The sequence below is a fragment of the Metarhizium acridum genome (genome assembly GCF_019434415.1).
Source record: "Metarhizium acridum strain ARSEF 324 chromosome Unknown scaffold_1, whole genome shotgun sequence".
NCBI lineage: Eukaryota > Fungi > Ascomycota > Sordariomycetes > Hypocreales > Clavicipitaceae > Metarhizium > Metarhizium acridum.
In genome coordinates this window covers 3,671,514-3,693,960 of record NW_027094015.1, presented here as the reverse complement: position 1 = coordinate 3,693,960, position 22,447 = coordinate 3,671,514, and the positions used below count along the sequence as shown (strand labels likewise).

Sequence of the window (22,447 nt, the reverse complement as noted above, 5' to 3'; positions counted from 1 at the left end):
TCACCGTGATTACTCAACCAAGTCCAGTCACCTTTCCCGCGCCAGCCTTGGCTATAGAATCCTTGAAACCATCACTGGGCTTTCCGTCTTTGAAAAGAGGCCCTGTGGCAAGTATAAGTCTCTAAAAGTCCACATGGCGCATGCAGCGAAAGGCAAAGATATACGCACCAAAGGTAGGGTGAACAAGCATCCCATCCGCAAACACATCCACGGAGTTGGGAACAACCCATTCCATCAACCTGTCCCAATTAACACACTCATGTGGACTGCTAAGGTTCCCTATTGGGCGGGCTCCTTTGGCGTCCCATTTCATGGTGAGAACCGTCGTGTCTCCTTGACACATGACGGCATCCATGAGCATATGCATACAGTGATCTATAAAGCGCCGTCAGCTTGGAAGGGACAGTAAAACGAGAAGTACTTGCAACTTGTTAACCATACCAGTGTGCTCTTTATGCATGGCCAGCTCAGAGCCTTGCAATTTATCGAGGTGGTAGTAGGAAGGGTTCAAAGCATGGTATATGTTTTTCTAGTCGCAGTCAATTGCTTCTGTTGTGCGGCAGGTTTCTAGGAAGACATGAGACGTACAAGGCAATGAAGATGGTGAAACACCATGAGCGACCCGAAGTAGGTTCCGTCCGGCAATCTGATGCCTTCTTCCTCCCGGCCGAGTTCATGCATAAGCTCCGCCGAGAATCCAATATTCTGATCTACGCTCATACTTGAGCATCTTGGCACCTTAGCTGTTGAAACAGATTCCAAACTTACGTTCAAATATGTTGTGCCAGTTCTGGTCGACTTCCTTGCTCGGCTCACCAAAGTATTGAATATCCCCGGGAAGCTCCCACTGCTCCATTACATACGGTTCGTATGTGATATAGTCATTCGCAGGAGCTGTAGAGATGGCACAAGACACATCAGCTCCCTGAATACATTGGTCTGCTAACAGCATACACTTACATTTGAGGAACCGCGTGCCGTGAAGGCGACTTTGTCTGGTCATTCTCCATGTCAAGGCTACGAGAATAGCTGTGTATGCTGCGAGTGCCAACACCGCGATTATCGCGAGCAATGGTCGCATGCAGCGTCTGCGCTGTTGACGCGTGGGGTGGTTTTTACTGATGAGAAAGTCATCTTCTATCTCGGAACTTGACCTTGGATCGTCATGATTAATTGGAGTGTAATCGGGTGATTCCTTCATCCTGTCGTTATTTTGCTAGTTGAACCCAGGCACGTCTGGGAGAGTTGAGAAGCGAGGGGCTCACTGAATCCTCCGCTGATATGTAACAAGCAGAACCAAGAAACTGTTTTTCGATCAAGTTGAGCGGGGGAGGCTTGGGGGGTAGGATATTACGAAGACGACTACGTCGGCGTGATTCCTGCAAATGTATGCCGTGCTCACATCATGCGGTAATTAAAATTAAATATGAATATCTTCTTGGTCCAGTCTCAGCAAATGCGGTATGCCGAAGGCCCGAACAGACCGAATCACTTAGGGACGTCGAAGACCTAGCCGCTAGTAACTCGAGAAAATGTTTCAGAATCATGGCTGGCTGTGTTGTTCTCATTGGGATTGCTGCAGTTTGGTGTCTCTTGCGTCAACGTATGTGTCCGTATGAGAAACCTCACGAAGTCACGACCAGCAATCAACGCCTACATACGCGGTTTCACTACCTTATCAACATGCAGCAGCTTGCACTACCATCCGGCATTTCTGACAACTGTTGCTTGGTTTTTCAGTAGTGATCGGCACGCTGCAGGTTCTGTCTCAGCAAAAGCAACATGAAAAGTAGTACACACAGTCGGATAAGACCATGTCGATGAATTATTACGATCACTTTGGCCATAACAGCCCAACGGCACTTGAAACTTATTTTGCGTGCTTATTCGCGCAAAATATTAACTGCCGATAGGAATCAAGCATAAGATCCTACAAGATATAGCCTCGCTCGGTCGGATTAACAAGGAGCTGTGAGTTCCCCTAGTCGATTGTGTGATCCAGTGTCATGAGTACGTCATGACAACTCTGAATAGTATAAGATTTAAAGAAAGGGATAATCATTATGATAAATAGGTATGTTGCAAACAACGGTGCAAGATGTGGCTTGCATGCCGGCACATCCGACCCTACCTCCGCACTCTCTTCGCCTGACTGGTTATTTATTCCAAGTCAAGTGTCCAGTTTCCACCGAATGAGATCAGTTTGCAAGTGGCTACGTCACGGTCAAATCAGAAACGATGGCAGCTGGAGTAATACCACAAAGTAAAACACTGCAGTGCAACATACCCCTCGTCTTGTACGGCCAATCCTCACATCTAGCTCTTGCTCGCTGCGGGTGTATTCCTTTCAACTTTTTACTTGTGGATTTCACTGCCAGTAGCATCGGCGGCTTTTGTGAAACAATTACTAAGTCCATTCACACTTCGAGTTCTGGGTAATGCGACTAAACCTGACTGATCATCAGTACATTGAACCAGTAGACGACGATGGGAGTACTACGTATTGTTCCACTTTGTTGAGACAATAATGGGCATGATTGCATTTGACGAATTGTTGGACTCGCAGAAGACAAGATGGGCCGTTCGAGATGACAACTTGTACTGCAAGTACGGCATAGTCGTGAAACATTAACCAGCATCCACTGATTGCACCATCGAGACGGATGGCTTGCCCAGGTCAACCGGCAAACCGGACGGCTATATATAATCGGGGGACATACATGAGCTAAAATATCTCGCCAACTATCAACATTACTTCTCCAACTTTATTTCCCAACACAATCCCTGAACCTATCTATCGAGAGACACAATGAAGTCTATCTTGGGCGTCGTTGCTCTCCTGGCCTTGGGAGCTTCCGCTCTTCCTCATGGTATGCTTACAACCGCGAATTCGGCTCGAAATATTTTGGCATGCTGACTCTTTGACCAGGCATTGATGGTGATCTTGCCTACAACAAGCCTGCTGCTCCTGGAAAGCGAGCTGATCTCGATGGCGACCTGGCTTATAATAAGCCGGCTGCTCCTGCTAGGCGGGCTAGTATCGACGGTGACCTGGCCTACAATAAGCCGGCTAGCCCCGAGAAGAGAGCTGACCTTGACGGCGATTTGGCTTATAATAAGCCTGTTGCTCCTGGAAAGCGAGCTGACCTTGATGGTGATCTGGCCTATAACAAGCCTGTTGCTCCTGGAAAGCGAGCTGACCTTGATGGTGATCTGGCTTATAATAAGCCGGCTGCCCCTGCCAAGCGGGCTGATCTTGATGGCGACCTTGCCTATAACAAGCCTGTTGCTCCTGTCTGAAAGTGATGATGGCGAGGGAAAAGATGGCAATTTTCGCGTTGCGGCTGGAGAGATTGTACCAGGACTTTCATTAAACCGCAGATGAAACAGTCAAAAAATGTGCCACTCTTTAATACTATTTCTGGAATTGCCTGCTTGTTGTGCATTTATAGTTTTAGCGTCCAAAATCGCTCTCTATGTAAGTGGCTATAGATGAGTATCACGGTTCGCCGCAATTTAATATGCTCAAGCTCCCCCCTCCTACCCAAAACAGTCATAAGAACGCCTACCCCAGATATTCAAAGGTATTAGATAGCAGAATGCGCTGAGCATCCATGGCCGTAGAGATTACAAACCCGTATTTCAGCTGTTGGGCCCCTCGACGCCGGGACACGGTAGCACGCTGCGGGAGGCTTCCTTTTCCGCGCCGGGGATCATCAGGTTGCGGGATAATTAAGAGGGAAAGGGAACCTGGCCGAAACGGAATGGGCAAAAGGGGCTCAACGCACTTGACTGTATCAGCTGCGCGGTGTCGCATGGAGTACGAGATGGTGTGTGCATTTATGACGCGGGGCAGACAAGAGGGGCGAACAGAGTCCAGACCATCAAATCATTCCCCGTCACAACTCTGGCTTTGCCATTGCTACCAGAACCCTTCCCTACAGTGACGGCGGCGCACCATGCCTCAGATCAACCAGTTCCACATCCGGCCGGCAAGCTCGGCCGGCGATGACGCGCAGTTTATCATGGCGGCATTCGACTCCACCATCCCGTACCTGAGTTCCATCGGCGCGGCGGGAATGTGGGGGGAGAAGCCCTTCTCCGAAAAGGACGGCTTCGAGCAGGAGACGGTAGAGTCGGTCCACAAGTCGGAGCGCGAAGACGACTGCCTGAACATCTTGATTGCCGAAGTCGAGCAGAGCGAACGGCCGCCGACCCGAGTTGGGCTCGCCATGACACGCGAAGACTCGTTGCCGGCGTACATCACGGAGCGCGAGGAGATGAAGCCCGAGGTCGACCAGGCGAAGCAGTTTATATTCCTGGAAGTTGTCATTTCAGACTACAGGACAACGCCTCTCCACAAGGGCGCCGGAGCCGCGCTGATCGAGGCTATTAAGCGCCGTGGGCGGGAGGAGAACAAGGACACCCTGTACGTGGATTGCTGGGCAGGCAACGACGGCAAGTTGAACAGGTAACATTTTCTGCCGACCGAGCCCGGAGAGATGCACATTGGCTTACACGCTCGTAGGTATTACGAAAGACAGGGGTTCGAGAGAGTCGGTGACTTTTCCTTTACCAGAGCAAGTGGCGAGATTTGGCCAGGCACCCTCTTCCGCATGCGTCTCTCTGAACCCCAAAGCATCCGCGTAGATGTACCTTGTGACTTGGAGCGTTGAAGGGCTGAATGAGCATCATTCGGACCCTTCAAATTGGCTGTTTGGCAAGCGCCTGGATGTGGGGGATGTCTGAGCATTGACGCTCAAGATCTGTCTAGGCTGCAAAGGACAGCAAAGAAGCCCCAGACAGAATGACGAAACAGTATCAACTTCAGTGCATGCTTCTCACTAGTCCGTGAGCTATATTACTACGGTGGAGTTTATGTGTTACCGTCGGCCTACAAATCATGTGTCCCGTCTCAGCACAAGACAGATAAAAGTATGCAAAATCCAAGGCACTGTAACTGAATGTAGACTCTATTTTGGCCATGATAATACTAGTAAATTGCAGACAAGTAACTCCCGTTCCGACGAGATACTCTACTGGTATTTCTGTCCCTCCTCGGACATCCTAATCCCAACCTCCGGGGCCGTGGTAAATGCACATCTTTTTGACTGGGATCCTGGCAGCTCGAGACTTCGTAGCGCGGTGGCCCCAAGTACCACTTCGTTACGGGCTGAGATGACGACAACTAGGATACAAACTGTTGTGTTCGACGTTGGACAGTGTCGTTGTTGACGAGGATGATGACGTTGCCCTTTGGTTTCCAGTACTCATCGTAAAGTTCGAAGCAAGCCGATATATCCATCTTTTTGAACTTGCCTGACTTTTTTCGAAGGTCCGTAAACGCCTTCGAGTAGTTGATGTAGTCGGGGTTAACATTGGAGTTGTCCCAGCCGGGGTCTCCGGCGGATCAACGCCGCTGTAGTTGGGTTGAATGGACTCCCTGTCGACAGCAAAGAGCTGCAGCGGCAGGCTCGAGAACTAAATTAAGGAAAGGGAGAAGCTAATAAATGTCATGCTATAAAAACTACAATACAACGTTGAGAGTAAACTTGACTTCACTCCCTTGTGTATCCTAGCAGGCGGGTACGCGGAGTATTTCAAAACGAACGAATAGTCGCCGAAACGGAACCGAATAAAAGATGCGTCACTCAACCGACAGCAACGCCAATCCATGAGCTTGCCAGGGGTTCGACCTAGGACGACCCTGGATACAGCTCGACTAAACCCGAGTAGACGATTAGCACGGCGCGGTTTTCACACAATACTCGCTCACTGTACCCTCTGTAGTGTGATGCTTACAGATATTTCCGCATATAGGACACACAAGAACCAGCTAACATCATCATGCCGTCGAGACATTCCTTCTCTCTTTTAGTTCCAGACATGACCGTAGAGAGTCAGGGGTAGGAGGCCTTGCACCAATCTTCAGCAGCGTGTACGCTTTCGTATGGCGACCCTCTCACCCACTGGGGTTGGAGATAATATCCGTCTTGACTGGTCCCGTTGTGGAAATAGGGTGCCTTCCTGAATATTAATGTCTTCCCTCTCTCAACTCACTTCCTGTACCCGGGGTGTTATTTGTCCGCGAAACTTCCGGCACTGCGCCAAATTGGCAATGTCGTGCCGGCAGGCTTTCACCATGGAGAAGATGTCAAAAGCAGACACTCACTGGTGAACTCTGTGTCTGCTTGTGCTTGATTTGGTCCAAATCCTCAAAGAGGAAAGCGAGAGCTCCTACCGTGACTTCATTGGAGGATCTGATGGAAACCACCCTGGTGGGCGTTTGCAATGTCGTTTTCTGAATAGTGACGGTCCATCAATCTATAAGCCTCGCTGCGGGAAGGTACAAGGGTTGGGGCCATTAGTACCTTTGGGGATTTTTACGGTGCCTGCAAATTTAAAGGCATTGCATAGGATAAGCATAGGATAGATTCAAGCTGGGTTAGGGTTACTGAAGTTAGCACAACCGGAGGGAGATTTCTAATTAGCCTATTGCTTCCCAACGCACTGGCATAATGAAGAATAAGTATTGAGGAGCTGGCTTATATAGTACTTGCAATATAAATGTAAATTTTGTTTGAAAGGGGTTCAAAATGTATTCGAATGGCATCTCGACATGCCAAGTAACTCGACACCCTTTTAGATCATTATATCCCGCACTCAGCAATACATACGACCCCTAGAAACCAAGGCAAGAATCTTTGTTTTAGTGGTTTAGATCTGAACATGCTGCTCATGTGTCATGTAGAGAAATAGCTGCCTATTCTGGCTGTTCACTAGCCCCCTCTGCATGATTTTGCCCACGGTCAGTCCGCCGCCACCAATTATTCAGTCTCAGTTCGTCCATCTTCACCTCTTGACCCCGACCGACATCATTGTTCGCGATAACTGCGCCGCGTTTCCCGCCATCACTTAACCAGCAGCCTCATGGCGATTACCACAGGAGGTAACTAATTCAGACGCAGTTGGATGCCATTTATTCGCTACAATCGGGTATTTCGTCCGGATCGCATCCATCTGTCCAACCGTATCCAAAGTAGCAGCCCTCTGCGGCGCGATAATAAAGAGCAGTCCAAGAGCTACAAGTACCGTCAGAATATCTCGTCAAGTGACGTTGAGTACATTGCCCTACCCCATGTTTACAGCCTTCTTGCACACGACTTCGACTTGGGCGCCTTCATAAAGTAGCTTGACGACATTGGATGTGTTATCCGCTTCCTTGCGACAGTTGATATTAGATGCCGTGCCGTGGGTATTTATTGTACAAGTATAGCCCTGGGCCGCAGCCAGGGGCATACCAGACTGAAGGCACGAAAAATTTAGCTTGATGGCTTCATGATGCTAGCCAGGAAAATTAATTGGCGGAATGATGATCAGTGTGTAACCAACTTGGTGACCGACAAACAATTCCAAACAGTGACGGAAAACGTCTGGTATACGGAGTATATAGCTGGGCATATTTTATTATTGAGGTACAAATGAAGCGATGGTTTCTGTAGGTTCATAAACGGGAAGCTGCCCGAGACTTGGCATGATAAGAAACGTATCCTGCAGTATGACACGGAGGTTCAAGACATTGCTCAGCCCTCGGGGAAAGCGCCCAATAAAGCATCTGCCCCGTGTCAATGGCTTGTCTTGCTTGTTTCACTCAACAAATCTTAGTAAGCTCATCACAATCTGTGTAACGATGTATGCGATTGTCACATGCGAGGCGGTGCTTCTGAATGTCCAGAGCAGGGGGAAGGCTGAGAAGCCCGTGAGCTCTCACCGACGTCTATTCAATGCAAACAAAACTCCATGTATTATTGTTCCGCCCCGTCGATCCGATTTCCAGCCTTTATCATGAAGAGTGCTACACATGTAACTGCACACATCCTCTCATAACGCTTGATAGCGTCACCGACGACACCAACAATCCATGTTCAGCCCATTGTCATACGAACCATGTCAACACACCAAGCAAGCAGATAAAATGGCACGACAGCAGTATTACTGCCGAGGTAGCATCAGACCGACGGCCCGGCATACCCAGTCCAAAGTGACAGCCAGCCACCTCCGGACGCCATGTTTCTCTTCCCACACGAGAATATTCGTTTTGCATATGCGATCCGCAACTCAAATCAGACGAAATGTGACATATGACAGGTTAAAGCCAGCAACCCCACAAACAAGCTCCCCTCCGTTCCCACAAGGTCCGAACCCCTTCGATGTCTCCTTTGATCAGTCATTCTTGTCACACGGGCCATCATGTCCATGACCTCGCTGGCGTAGTTCAGCAGCATTGCAGCTCAAAATATATATGAGCGCTGTCCTGTTTGCCCTACTGCGGATGCCCTGCCAGAACTAACTGTTTGTGTGTACCACGATCACGAAAGGCGCCCTGCCGACGGTACTGCAGTGTCAATCCGGACTGGGGGAGCTTGTGTAGACGCAAGTCGTCTCGCGAGCCATGCTAATAGGTGAAGACGCCCGCGACGGAAGCTGTGCCGAGTGTGATGAATAGTCTGAATCCTTCAGTACAAGCGAAAAGGTTCAAGAAACTTCATAATACTTGGTCCATCATTTCACAGACACGATGAAAGAGGTAAAAACAATCTCGCAGGTCCATATGTTCCTTTAGGGATGCCGGTACTTCAAATACTTCAAACGGGAGAATAGCGTGTACGGTTCTGTGTTTATCCATCTTGGTAGTTTAACTTTGACCACTAAAGGGTATAGAGAGACTATGGGTGTGCGGAATCAAGTTGTGTCAGCGTGCTCTACAGTCCGAGGCCAGAGCCCAAGTCAAAATGAAATCGTTCCACGCCCTGAAAATCTATCGCGCGAAATGGTTTCTTTTGATCTTCTGGGGAACAACCGGCTAGACGTGCAGCCGCCGTACATTGCAACATCCCTCGCTGGGTCCCTTTGCTGCATACCAACTAACTACATACAGACCCAACGGTACAGTTGTTCCTTACGACCTATAAAGACATGTGGTTAGATGCTGGCTCGGTAGCTGGCAGCGAGGTATCTCGTAACACAAAGTTCATGGAGATGAGAATCCTGTCGAACCAGACACAATACATGGTCATTGGCCGCGTTAAAAGCAGATGCCAGATACTACATTCGGTGTCCCGGTGCCTTCATTCCGCATCGCAAAGAATAATGACATAAAATTACTCCAAGACTATTAACAAACGACTACACAGAGAAAAGACGTCACTACGAATCACCGTCACCTATGGTATCATTCCCAATCTCCCTCATTCTCATCGACCCTCCTGCCGCAAATCACCATTTGGCGGCCACTACTAATTGATTATCGCACCTGAATAGCCTGCTGCACCTTGGGGTACAACCTTACCATCTCCTGGTACAGTTCTGGGTGGTCATTAATCATGACTTGCGGGTCCCAACCAGACGCGACGAAAATTGTATCAATGCCGCTCGAAATCGGTGTGGTGAAAATAAGCGCAATTTGGAAACCGATGAGGAATGCAAACGCCATAATGACGGCTGTAAAGCCCCCATCTCGGTTGTATGCTGGATTGGTGAATTGCAGGTACAGATAGGCGAGCAGGGAAGTAGCAAAGGCGATAAACATGGCACCAAAGGAGAGAACGGGACCAATGAGACATTCCTAACAAACACACATCATGTTAGCGGGACGACGACGAGCTACAAGTAGGAGTAATACATACGTTGATCAGTGCGTCAATGCCGCGATCCTTGATCATGTTCCAGGTATCCTTGGCAGCAGGAATGTAGGCCTTGCCGTACAGTGCAATATGGCAGAAAGCATATCTGTTCAAGAACTCCAGGGCCCATTCGAGCAGACCGATCAGACAGCCGAGAATGCAGAAAATGACATATCCAATCATACCGCCGACACCGCCTTGGTCACCGGCTTGCTGCCTGGCAACGGAGCACAACTGACGGAGGAACTGAATAATGGCGACGAGCAAGCTACCCAGACTGATGGACCCGAAGCTGTAGGTAAGCGCACGCTTGGCGGATCCGCGCGTGGCACCCTTGGGGAAGTTGTGTACGCAGAAATACCAGGTGCCGTAGACACCAGAGATGATGGTGTGAATCGTGTTCTTGAGCCACTCAGAAATCCAGTACATGGCAAAAGTGATAAAGACGACCAAGCCAATAACTGTCGCCTTGCTGCAGCCTTTGCCATCGGCGCCGCACTTGGGGTTATTAGCCGATGGTTCATACGTAACGTAAACGGCTGCCAAGGTGACGGAGAACCAAGCAGCAAATGCGGTAGCGAGGAATCCACCGATCAAGGAAACAAGATAGACATGGCCATATTTTTTGCTGACAGTAATGCTCGTCTTGAGCATCAGTGCGGAAAAGGGGATGCGCGAGATCCAGGTGTAGAAGGCAAAGGCCGTAAACAGTCCAAAGATGAGGAAAACAATGCCAGCGGACCAGTACTTCCTATAGAGGTAGTAGATGGCGGTTCCGATAGCCCAGCAAATGTTCAGAATGCCCGTGATCCAAATGAATTGCTTGGGGAAGATACGCGCGACGGTGACGTAGCCCCAGGACAGGACGAAGGCAACGACGAGGCCAAAGGCGAAAAGGATGATTGTGTTATTATTCAGAGAGAAGTTGTTACTGCTACCGTAGATGCCGCTGCCACGTGAGCCGGTGACATAGCCTCGAATGGAAATGATTGAGACGGCGACGAAGCCGGCAAAGACGATGATGAGCTGGGCAACGGCCAAGTTAGCGACTTGGATGATTGAAACGTGTTGGGACGCGTCGGGACGTGTCAAAGCGCGCCAATACTCACGAGGATTCCAGCCCAGAGATCATTCCACTTTGGTTTCTCGACCTTGAAGGCCTGGTCGAAGGAGTAGTTTGGGTCATTGCCCTTGGGCGGGTTGACGCTGTAAGGCGGCGGCGCGCCGTACTGATCGGGGTACGGCTGCTGGTGATAACCATTCTGATTCTGATCCTGGGATTGGTTGTAATAGCCTTGAGGCGGCGGCTGCTGGTACTGCTGTTGTTGATATGGCTGCTGACCGTAGGGCTGTTGCGGTTGACCGTAGGGCTGGCCATACTGTTGCTGTCCCCATTGCTGCGGTGGACCTCGTTCGTTGCCGCCGTTGGCGTAGCTGTCTGCCTCCCCCATGGTGACTGCGTTCAATGACCGGTCGGGCTACACGCAATTGCTGCAAAGAAGATTCGGACAGAGAGATTGAGTGAAGCGATTGCACAGAAAGGCAGGCAAGCTTGACGGACAAGAGGGAAGGGAAGGGGGGAAAGGGGGGGGATTGTTTCGTGCAAAGGTCAAAAAGCCAAACTGAGCTGGGCAGTGCTGGTAATTTCTTGTCGCAAAGTAGCACCAGACAAGCTAAAAAGCAGTGATGGAATGAATGCCAAGCAAAAGCGTCTGGGCAGGTGGAGTGACGAGTGGCCCGTTGTTTCCCTCTCTTGGGCAACTTGCATCAGACTGGTCCAGACTGGACCTGCATCAGGCGCTAATGGCCGCAGTCTCTATCCGCGTCTGGTTTACCGTGGCCAAGTGATGAGGTCATCGCGTCATCGCGGCACCCAACTTGAACTGCTGGAGATTCCGCCTGGAGCTTCGACCGGCTCGGCACTCAATTTCTCCAAACCAGCGCTGGCGATCGGAAGGGGCTGCCCGCCGCTGGCTCATCAGAGCTTCTTGGCCAATAAGAAAGTCAATATGAAATCTCCACACGGAGGGGGGCCAGCTCAACATGGGTTGGTTGGTTGCATTGTCGCAGAGAAGAAGATTGCTCAGGGCGCTGTTGGTCCACTTTTCTTCTTCGAGGTGGGGACAATATCCGACTAGACGTCTCAACCATTGTGCACCTCGAATTAAATCAATGGCATCGTCGAGATGATACACCGGTGTTGTCAACCCGTTACTGTATTCTTGCTCAATGCCGTGGCGATTTATCGTCGAAATGGCCTGCTACCAGGGGAAAGACATGGGCCCTTCCACTCGGCTGAGCTTAGACTCATGTTCTGAACCCGACTCCATACGTCAACTCAATGTTGATGCAACTTCTACCAAGACCGTTCACGGTATACCACTATTAGACTTTGAAATTTTAAACAATCTCTACTGAAAACTATTTATACATATCATTCCAAGAGCAGTAGATTACGATCTCACAATAGACGGGTTCAAGGGGTTGTGCCCCGCGCACAGACAGCTGTTTGCAAAGTGAATCCAAGACCATTCTTCAGGCTGTGTAACTACTCCCTATACGCTGCAGGTTTTAAAAGACTCGATATGAATTGGTTCAACAGTCCAGCTTTTTATTCACTGCCTGGTTACTTTCCTCAAAGCAAAATTTGTCGGCTTGCCGGACTCAATATTAGCTAGACACTATTCAACACACGTGTCATTGTCGATAGGCAACGTCCCTGCGAGATTCGGGGGCAAAAACTCAAAACAGAATTCTAAGCCTTCCTCAGGCTCGTCATCAGAAATAATAACAGCGTCCTTCTCCTGAATAATATCCCAAGTAGCTGCTTATTCCCCGGGTCTCTGGTCGTAGTTTAGGGGAAACAAATACGTCACGGTAGAGTTGTCTTGTCGGCACTACTAGGTTTACTGGTGCATTATTCATGTAGTGTATTGCTGCACTACGTGAACATATTAAGGTATTGAGACTGGTATTGCCTGGACTCCCGTAGTGATAGTCTCCTTGCGTAGTCTTGCTGATTTGGGTTAGGGTTAGATTACGCTCCATAATAACGTCGCCTTGATCGCAAATCGAATGGATAAGTTGCCTCTCCTGAGCTTTCAAATAGCCCTTTAGTATTCTAATGGCTAGCCTCCTTGCTTTTTTGGATAATTCCTACGCTTCTGTTAGGGAATCATTTCGCTTATCGAAGCTCTACTTGAATGGCCCTAAGTTGATAGGCTATTCGATAAGTTGCATAAGTATCTAGTAATACACATATTTAGTGTGTTTAGAGTATTAGATAGCGTAGTTTCGTTATAAATAATTGTAATATCTTTCTTTTTTTCCGCCGGGGCCGGGGAGGTTGACTTTGGAGACTGATTCGCAAACCACTTACCCTGTAATAGACAAGCGGCCCATCGCAGCTGATATAGCATCGTCTAAACTGTACTGGTATCATCATTTCGGCACACTTTGCAGAAATGAGTGGTTCTTCAGAGCGACACGGAACCCACAGATGCATAATTTTACGCGGCTGTGTCAGCACTCTATCGGGTGGGAAGCAGTCGTTGATCCCATTAGTGTATTTCTGCGACTAATATGCATATGGATTGCTCGATTGTAATTCGACCTCTTTACTTACTGATACAGTTACTTCAACAATAGCAGCGATGGAAACGGTCTCTAAATTCATGGTGCTAGTACGCTCTTGCCATAAAACTTTACCTCTGTGTGAACAGGGAGTTTGTGTGGTATGATAAAATGTATGACAGCCATCATAGGTATGCAAATCACATCGGCCTGAGTAGGGCTAGGTTTCTGAAGATTCTTGCGTCCATCTTCTCAAGGGGGCCAAATTTGACTCACATAACTTCCCAAGCCCGCAATTATTTCAGAGTGTCAGTCAGGGGGCGTATGCATACAACGGTTGTTAGATGGCCGGATAGGCGACTAAAGCAATGAGAACCTTGTAATGTGCCACGCGGCTGTGTGGATGAAGGGAAACAACAGTCGCCGCCCGCAAGTCATGGGAAAATAGAAGTAGCATCATCAAGATGATCAACTTCTGAATCGAATGCGTGTAAATTCATTCAGTCAGTGATTACGCGTTGTGAGCCGAACAAATTGTGTATACAACTGCAATATGGAGCAACAGATATACAGGTACGGTTGGGATGTTGTGACAAGGGCTCAAGGAGGGCTTGGAGCTAATAGCTCAATTCATCTAATAACAGTCTTTGGTATTAAAGGTCCTTGGTTTTCCTTAAGGCCTTGAGGGACTAAAGGTGTCTATAAATACAAGAAGTCGGTGAGCCCTAGGTCTCGTGACCGTAGCCCTTATGTAACCAGCCATTTCCGTGTAACACCAGCTTCCTCTCTCTTTAGCTCGCCCACGAGCTATTATTCAAGGGTCATGATTATATTTACCGCAGGTTCTGGTTAGGGTTAGGTTTCTGAATGCCAGCGCGGAAATGCTTGAATAACCTCCCGTAAATCTAGTCAAAGGCAGGGTCACTGCTTGCTAGTACGGTAAGACTATTACCTCCCGTAAATCTAGTCAGAGGCAGGGTTACTGCTTGCTAGTACGGTAAGACTATTACCTCCCGTAAATCTAGTCAAAGGCAGGGTCACTGCTTGCTAGTATGATAAGAGTAATAATTTATATCCCGTAAATCTAGTTAGAGGCAGGGTCACTGCTTGCTAGTACGGTAAGACTATCACCTCCCGTAAATCTAGTCAAAGGCAGGGTCACTGCTTGCTAGTACGGTAAGAGGTAATTTACATCCTTAGTGACCTAACAGAGGCATTATTCGCTTAATAGCCCAAGGATGGAAGGATGCCTTTAAGGGAAGACTGTTATTTGTGACAAGGGCTTAAGGAGGGCTTGGAGCTAATAGCTCAATTCATCTAATAACAGTCTTTGGTATCAAAGGTCCTTGGTTTTCCTCAAGGCCTTGAGGGACCAAAGGTGTCTATAAATACAAGAAGTCGGTGTGCCCTAGGTCTCGTGACCGTAGCCCTTGTGTAACCAGCCATTTCCGTGTAACAGATGTACATGAAATGGATGCGGTGACCGCGCAGGAAAATAGAGTATACAACACGCCCACGAGCCATCCGACAGTGGAGTGTTTCTTTCACATAGGACCCAATATCCGCTTTGTAGCGGGTAGCAGATTCTTGTGCACCGCGTCGAGATGTGTGACGTGCCGTGCGCAGTCGCATAGGCGAGCCTTCATTACAGTAACCAAAGAACTTCTTACATAGCCAAACTTTCTCTCCCATCCCAACGACGTGTAGCAGGTTACCTTTACACGTTAGCTAAATGAGACGAGCTCCGCCCGCCACAATGGAATTCTCCGAGTCCCTCTCGTTCGCTTCGTCGCCGGCCTATGTATGCTTGCCGGGCGTTCGAGTCTATCGGGCCATCGCCTTCAATGGTGCAGCTGAGTGTATACGCAATTCATGGCGGGCATTCCGGCCTGGTGAACGAGCCAAACGCCAAATAGACTCGAAAGACTCAACAGCAAGGTGTAACTAATATTGAAACTACTTTACTGGTCGTTCCGACTCACTTGCAGTATGTAGCACCAGACCCCAAGTTTCCGGATATATCGAAACTCGGGCCGTATTATATCCAATGATGGGCAAAATCATGAGCTTTTAGGGTCACCCACATAGGTCGTCAGCAGTCATGACTGCAACACACCATCAGTTGGACAGGTGGAAAAATGGAAGACTCTGGAAAATCTACGTAAAAGAGCGAAATCATATCGAGACCTATATGTTGAAACACTACTGCCCTTCCAATGAGCGACTTGATCATGACACCAGCCTTGATGGCAAGTCATCACGAAGCCATCATCACCCATGTCAGAGCAAAAGCCACCCGTTGCTACCACTCATCTATCTACACTCACACAGGCGTGACACGGCAGATGCTTTCAGCACAAACTGTTCCCTATGAACTGAGTCCATGTCATCTAGCGTTGGTGCATGCCAACACGCCGCACCAACGTAACCAGGGGGCCGCAGGGCAAGTTTACCGGCACGTCAAACTGGCCATTGCAGAAACGAGGCGTGACCGGTTCGCACTTCAACTGTTGCTGTTCACAGGGACTCCTTGGATAGCCCGGTGCTCCCAGGTTCCCGTTAGCTCAACGATGCACGATTGATTCGAGAAACACAAGCCGCAAAACGGAGGGTTACAAAATATTATGTGCTTGTACATGTGTAGAGTAGCACGCCTACCCAATAATCGTGAACACATAAATGTGTCGCATTATGGGCCGTATGTCGGTGTTCATTTAGGTTGTATATCTCTGTGCTTGAAGTACCACATACCCAACGGAAACCAGACTAGAGGGGTACGCCTACAATATATGCTCCAATAACTTAGAAATTTATAACCTTCAAAATACTAGATTAGGTTACCAACGGCTAAAACGGCGAACGCTTTGGCTGCTTTTGCCGCAAATCGCAGGCCGAAATTCGTACGGCCTCGGCGGTCAGCGTATATTGTGGTTGCATCATGAGCGGGAACCAGATATATAGCGCCTTTTTTCCCCAAAGGGCACAAGCAACTGTTGCTTCCCCTCCTGCGATAGCAACTGGCTGCGTTTCGATCAAAAGGCCATGTTGTGGTGGGAGCAACAACTAGTTCGTTTAGATTTGCTAGCAAAAGCAAGTTGCCCAGGCCGTCCGCAAAAAAACGATCGACGAACGCCACGATTCTACTTCGTCCTCGACTCTTAGTAAACGCTGTGATTCGATATTTCCTGGTTCTTACTTCCCCCTTCTTGGCCTGTTGTCTTCCCCGATATCGTTGCTTTATGCCTGTGGAAGTTAGGCTTGGAGCTAAAATGGACACATGCCCATGCTCTGCTACGACAAAATGATGTCGAGAAACCCTACTGAAGCTTTGAAGAAGTTGTTCGCAATCATCGGAGTCGCCTTTGATCACCTGGTTCAGTTGCCAAAAAGCGCATACGGCAGCAATAGCAACAGCATTGAAGAAGGAGTGGGATTTGGAAATACAAAAATCAAGGCACTGCCTGCTGTCACAAGATCGGAGATCATTAATCCCAGCGCGTTATTCTAGGAGGCACACTCGTGGCGCCAGGGGCCGGATTTCTTGTCCACTGCTTGCCAAACCGGATAGTTACCATCTAAACCCCTTCCAGGAAATTTTCTCAACCTACGGCTGAGTGAGACACATGTCCTTGTTAATCATCTACGTAGGGAGTCCCGCGGTACCCCCACTAATTGGGGATTACCCCACGTATTTCCAAATCGTTGGAAGAAGGCATTGAAATATCGCAATGCCCGAACCCGCTTGGCTCGTGATGCATGTCTGAAACTGCCTCTTACGCAACAAAAGCCGTTTACTAAGCTATTGCGGTGCAAATGGTAAGTGCTATTTGCCATGCCGGGCAAGCCGTTCTGCACGACAAAATTATTCGCCTCGGTCGTGGACTAGGGCTTTAGCCGACGGTGTGCGTTCCAGAAGAATAGCATCATGCAATGCAACGGGCAACGGGCGTCGTCGTCGTCCTGATTGTAAGCGAAGCGTCACTCGCAACGTATCCCAGAGCTCCTAGCGTACAACAAAACCAAGTTGGCAGCTAGACTTGGGCAAAAAGTGACGGCCAGAGAAGCATATGCGCCAGTCGTGACGTAAGAAACGTCAGGTAGTACAAGAGCATCTCAGATCGAAATGACACGGTTGTACAATAGGCGGGAGATGCCAAATTACCCTTCTTCAACATGACAGAAATGTCCGGCGGAACAAGACGCACCGGGAGCATCGTCACACCAATGTCAATGCAACTCCCCGCAACCAAAGCCCCAAACCACCTAACCACCACTCTAGGCTTATGTATTTTCTTCGCCATCCAACAGATCTGCCGCCGGAGAGAACATCGGAGTTGAAAGAGCGGAGCCGTCGCCCGTGCCGCGTATGTTGAATCGCGGGGAAGTTTCCGGCCTGCATTGCTACTCTGCTTCCCCGTTGATATCCGGCCCCCCCCCCTGAGGCGGGCACTGAGAGCGAATTGCATTGGATGTTCAGGGCGCGCATGAAATCATCTGATTGAATGTGTGATGAGTGAAAGGGCTGGTTGTCAGCACACCCAAGTCTCTGCGAGCCGTTCAGCGTTGGCACTACGGTGGCTGGATAATTGGCGACTGTAACAGAGAAATAAACTTCACGTCATGCTGCATGTCGACTGCATCGGAGACAATGGTCATTTGAATCATGAGCCCGTTTATAACCTCTGACACGGTCTTGGTACTACGGCATCAAAGTTCTGGGTATATCTGGGGTATCTGAGGGTTTGCCTGGAGAAGGGCCGGTGTCGGGCGATTGGCGGCAGCATGACATGACAGGATAATTGGATAGCTTTGTTTTCTCCACAGGTAGTACGAAAAGCCCATGTTCGCATTAGGCGATAGTAACCACGCTGCAGGCTAGATGGTGCATCTTGACTGAGACGTGGCCCTCGGGCTGGGGCCTTGTTTGCCTGCCTGCCTGCCTTGATCCCACCTGGGGCACAAGTCGTCGAGGATGCCTCGTAGATGTGAATAATCTTGGGTTGGCGTGTCGCTCGCAATGGCATTGAGCGCTCGGGGATCAAGGGTCTTGCAGTCGTTGATGGCCCAAAGCTCAAAATATTGGCGGCATCGGTCGCCGTGTTGAAGACGTGCAGGAACAAAAAAGCGCAGGCATGTTATCGCAACCAAACCGAATGACTCGCATCCCAAACTTCTCAGTCGCTTAGCTGACTGACACACGGAATCTCTGATTGAGCGGTAACGGACGGCGATACAAGAAGCGTCTGCTTTTACCCACAAAATCGTGGGCGAACCTGGGCCGGGCCATGGTCTAATCCTATCCCGAATTTCCGAGTTCCTATCTCGTCGTCCGACGGATTAAGGTGCAGGCATGCGAGAGTATGGAGACGCGAGAGAGCTTCGCAGCTCGAACGGCTTCTTGCGGGTTTCCACCAGAACCAAGCAAGATGCCTCAATATTTAGTTATTTCTTCTTCCCTTCTCGGCCGGGTGGCGCCTGGAGTGCTTCATCATGCGAGCGCAAAATTTTCTGCTTTCCCTTCTAGTCACTCTTCTCATGGAAGGGCAAGCTTTGATTGGCAACTTTCAAGGCCACACAGCAGCGACGCCGCCGCCATGGGCATCTGTGGTGTGGCAGCCTTCGGCGGACCGGCATCACCGAGCCACGGCAGATTCTGCCCACGCACCAGAAGCTGGTCTTCGGCCCCTGTAGATTGAGCTGATGAACCCGGCCACCGGCTGCTTGGCTGCAGGGGGGATGCGGGTGGCGGCGCTGCAGCATTCTACGAACATTCCTCCGACTCCATTGACCAAGACAATGCGCCCGGTGCCGGCCAGCAAAGGTGACTCTGACTGTCTGCCCCAAACATTGCCTCCATGTCTCTGCTGTTTCCGCACACAACTGCCCACGTGGAGTTATTAGTCAATTGTATCGTAAACGGACAAATTTTGCCTATCGGATGGGGCCAGATGGGGCAACCCCGTCCAGTTGCCGATAAACAGTGCTCTACGGAGTAGTAGAAGCTGTTCCTTTAGCACTTGTGCTAGGATCAGGAAAGGGTCGTCGGCATGGACGTGGACGTGGCTGATATGTCCTCGTGCTAGTCATGCCACGCCGTTTGTATAATAGAGGCCGATGACCCGTTCTTGAGGGCACTCACCCGCCCACACCACAAAATTCGCCAACCCCCCCTCCTGTGGTCGATATTCGCCGTCATCCTTTCTTGTGCTGGCTGCTGCTCTGTCGTCTGTCGTCTGTCGTCTGTCGTCTGCCGTCAGTTGCTTGCCTACCAATATCTGGGCCCTCGTGCGCCTCGATCCTGACGCGGCCCATTGCGTTCCGTTCGCATCGCTTGGCATCTTCGCGAAAATTCTTCTCTCCCAGCTGACCTGAGTAATTTCTATCCCAAACGCCGCCTACCTGGCAAGTCGATGGTATCGGTGTGGAACACTCAGAGATAGATACGAGCATACCATTCTTCCTCAGAATCGATTCAGCAGATTTCGAGGTAGACATCGGCCACGACAATGGCCGACGAAAAGACCCCCCGAGCCAGCAATGAGCCGGCGACTGAGAAGAAGGGCGCAGAGGATGTAGAGGCGGGCCAGTCAGGTCTGACGCGATCTTTGCAGGGTCGTCATTTGCAGTTCATCGCCATTGGTGCTACCTTTGGCACTGGCTTGTTCCTCGGAACCGGTGCCGCATTGGCCAAGGCCGGACCGGCTTCTCTACTCATCGGCTTTGTCTTCATTGGTCTCGTCGTGTACTCTGTCATGGTTGCTCTCGGCGAAATGGCTGCCTACATGCCTGTTGCTGGTGCCTTCACTGTCTATGCGAGCCGCTTCGTTGATCCTACCTTGGGCTTTGCTATGGGCTGGATCTACTGGTTTAGCTGGTCCATTACCTTTGGTCTCGAACTTACAGCTGCCGGTCTCATCATCCAATACTGGACGCAGGCCGTCAACATTGGTGTCTGGATTGCCATCTTCTGGGTCATCTTCACTGCTGTCAACTTCTTCCCCGTCCGGTACTTCGGCGAGATGGAAATGTGGTTCTCTAGCATCAAAGTCGTGACGGTCATTGGCTTCATCATCTTCGGCATGTGTATTAATGCGGGCGCTGGTGACCAAGGCTATATTGGCTTCAGGTATTGGACGTATCCCGGTGCCTTTGCAGAGTACGTCGTGTCTGGCGCTTCTGGCAAGTTTGTCGGCTTCTGGTCCGTCCTGATCACGGCTGGTTTCAGCTACCAGGGGTCGGAGCTTGTCGGTATTGGTGCTGGCGAGACCGAGAATCCTCGCAAGGCCATCCCCCAAGCTATTCGCTGGACTTTCTGGGGTAATTTTATCCTCTTCGTTGGCACCGTCTTCTTCATCGGAATCAACATTCCTTATGACAACGCCGACTTGCAGAGCACGGCTCAGAATGCCTCTGCCTCGCCTCTCGTCATTGTTGCCAAGCTTGCTGGCGTCCACGTCCTCCCCGATATCATCAATGCCGTCTTGTTGACTGCCGTGCTTTCGGCCGCTAGCTCCGACGTCTATTCCAGCACTCGGATCTTGTACGCCCTTGCTGACGAAGGCCTGGCCCCGGCCATCTTCAAGAAGACTAACCGATTTGGCACCCCGTACTGGTCCGTCGCCTTCTGCTCGCTGCTCGGTTTGCTCGCCTTCCTCAACTTGTCGGAGAATGGTGAGACTGTGTTTACCTGGCTCTTGAACATCACAGCTGTTGCTGGTTTCATCGTATGGGCTCTCATCAACATCTGCCATTTGCGTTTCATGAAGGTTCTTCAAAACCGTGGACAGCCTCGCTCGTCGCTCCCATATGTTGCTCCATTCCAGCCTTACTTGTCCTGGTTCGGTCTGTTCTTCAACATTTTGATCCTATTGACCAGTGGATTCACCGTCTTCATCAAGTGGAACACGAGCGACTTTTTTGTCAATTACGTCAGCATCCTGCTCTTCATTGTCTTGTACATTGGTCACAAGCTTGTGTTCCGCACCAAGATTATCAAGATTGAGGATATTGACCTCAGCATGGGACGCACCGAGATTTAAGTGCGAATTTTGTGGTGGCCTCTTGTGGATGGCGTTTTTCTTCCTTTTTTTTGCATGCATGCATGGCGATTGTGTTTTGTAAAAGTACATCAGCATCAAGTCATGATCAGACTTGTATATAGTAATGATACCCGTTTATGGAGAAATGGACCAATGGCTGACTGACCATCTTGGTCATGATCCTATGATGTACGGGACATCGTGATTTAATCCCTAGGTCCAATGGACCATCCTTGGGAGCCGAAAAGTCTGATGGGCACGACAGTTAGTCGCTATTAAGCGAGGCACTTGCGGTATTGTCCAGGCCATTCATCCCCACGATGGCACTAGGATGCCATCAAAATCGGCCAAGTGTGGGGGAGCGCAAGTCAGCGGTTGGCTTGATTGCTCGCCCATGAAAGCATGACATTTATTTCTTTGCCTTAGTGAAGCGAAGATGTCCGGCACTGAATCCCAGCCGTGCCTTGCGCGTGCAGGTGTCAGCCAGCTTGGTTGTAATACGCACTCCGTACGGAGTACTCTTGACGCCAATGAAACTGACTTGGTGATGAAACCAGGCACCACGCGCTTCAACCGTCACCAGAGTGACCAATCGCCGCAATCTGTCCACCGAACAGACAAGATGTATCCGCGCTCAATTTCACTCAATACTGGCTGCCTGGTCGAGTGTCATTGCCGATTATCAATCGACCAGGGAAGCTATGTAAAGGCCTGTCCCCTTCTCTGTTCCACGAATGCTTTCACATGTCAAAACGTGTCTTTGTTCCTTCTTGTCCAACAATGTCCAAACGTCGACAGGGGTTCGTTTTTTGTTGGGGGTATTTGCCTTCCTTACCAGAGACGCTAAGCCGTAAGCGGTAATGGGACATCGAAATCTCACCTCAATGTTCCGATTACCGTTTGCAGCGCGGGGTGCAGAATTGTCGGCTCTATGAAGTACCTAGGTATGCAGACTGAAATACAGACTGAACAGGAATAATCATCCAGGCACCTATGCGCCCTGACAAGCATTTTCAGGCTCGTCTTTGTCATTTGAGACGTTTCTCCCTGTGGACAACGGGGAGGGGCAGACTACGACCAAGCAAGAGAGCAACATGACAGCCAATGCCAGCCAGGCCACAATTAACTACTAACCGGGCCCCAGGGGGGAGG

At 49.8% G+C, this 22,447-nt stretch overlaps 6 protein-coding genes across 6 annotated transcripts; 3 read left to right on the top strand and 3 right to left on the bottom strand.

Annotated features, from left to right (window-relative positions):
• Nucleotides 1-121: 121 nt before the first annotated feature.
• J3458_001119 (uncharacterized protein) lies at nucleotides 122-1,201 on the bottom strand (the record flags this gene model as incomplete). Its single annotated transcript, XM_066116549.1, has 5 exons — nucleotides 122-375; nucleotides 442-529; nucleotides 589-710; nucleotides 769-894; nucleotides 961-1,201. 5 exons carry the CDS (start codon nucleotides 1,199-1,201, stop codon nucleotides 122-124), a joined length of 831 nt encoding a protein of 276 aa, XP_065978431.1.
• Nucleotides 1,202-2,809: 1,608 nt separating this feature from the next.
• Nucleotides 2,810-3,300, top strand: J3458_001118 (uncharacterized protein; the record flags this gene model as incomplete). The annotated part of the gene is made up of 2 exons (XM_007814461.2): nucleotides 2,810-2,870; nucleotides 2,930-3,300. 2 exons carry the CDS (start codon nucleotides 2,810-2,812, stop codon nucleotides 3,298-3,300), a joined length of 432 nt encoding a protein of 143 aa, XP_007812652.2.
• A 477-nt stretch (nucleotides 3,301-3,777) lies between these two features.
• On the top strand, nucleotides 3,778-5,007 carry J3458_001117 (uncharacterized protein). Its single transcript, XM_007814462.2, has 2 exons — nucleotides 3,778-4,471; nucleotides 4,529-5,007. The coding sequence occupies exons 1-2, from the start codon at nucleotides 3,960-3,962 to the stop codon at nucleotides 4,674-4,676; spliced, it is 660 nt and encodes a 219-aa protein (XP_007812653.2). The 5' UTR covers nucleotides 3,778-3,959; the 3' UTR covers nucleotides 4,677-5,007.
• A 3,817-nt stretch (nucleotides 5,008-8,824) lies between these two features.
• On the bottom strand, nucleotides 8,825-11,330 carry PNS1_1 (putative choline transporter, neither null mutation nor overexpression affects choline transport). Its single transcript, XM_007814463.2, has 3 exons — nucleotides 10,793-11,330; nucleotides 9,687-10,709; nucleotides 8,825-9,625 (listed from the first exon to the last, which is right to left on the bottom strand). The coding sequence occupies exons 1-3, from the start codon at nucleotides 11,132-11,134 to the stop codon at nucleotides 9,305-9,307; spliced, it is 1,686 nt and encodes a 561-aa protein (XP_007812654.2). The 5' UTR covers nucleotides 11,135-11,330; the 3' UTR covers nucleotides 8,825-9,304.
• Nucleotides 11,331-19,054: 7,724 nt separating this feature from the next.
• On the top strand, nucleotides 19,055-22,395 carry LYP1_1 (lysine permease). Its single transcript, XM_007814464.2, has one exon. The coding sequence runs from the start codon at nucleotides 19,763-19,765 to the stop codon at nucleotides 21,293-21,295; it is 1,533 nt and encodes a 510-aa protein (XP_007812655.1). The 5' UTR covers nucleotides 19,055-19,762; the 3' UTR covers nucleotides 21,296-22,395.
• Nucleotides 19,449-19,751, bottom strand: J3458_001115 (uncharacterized protein; the record flags this gene model as incomplete). Its single annotated transcript, XM_066116548.1, has 1 exon — nucleotides 19,449-19,751. One exon carries the CDS (start codon nucleotides 19,749-19,751, stop codon nucleotides 19,449-19,451), a length of 303 nt encoding a protein of 100 aa, XP_065978430.1.
• Nucleotides 22,396-22,447: the final 52 nt, after the last annotated feature.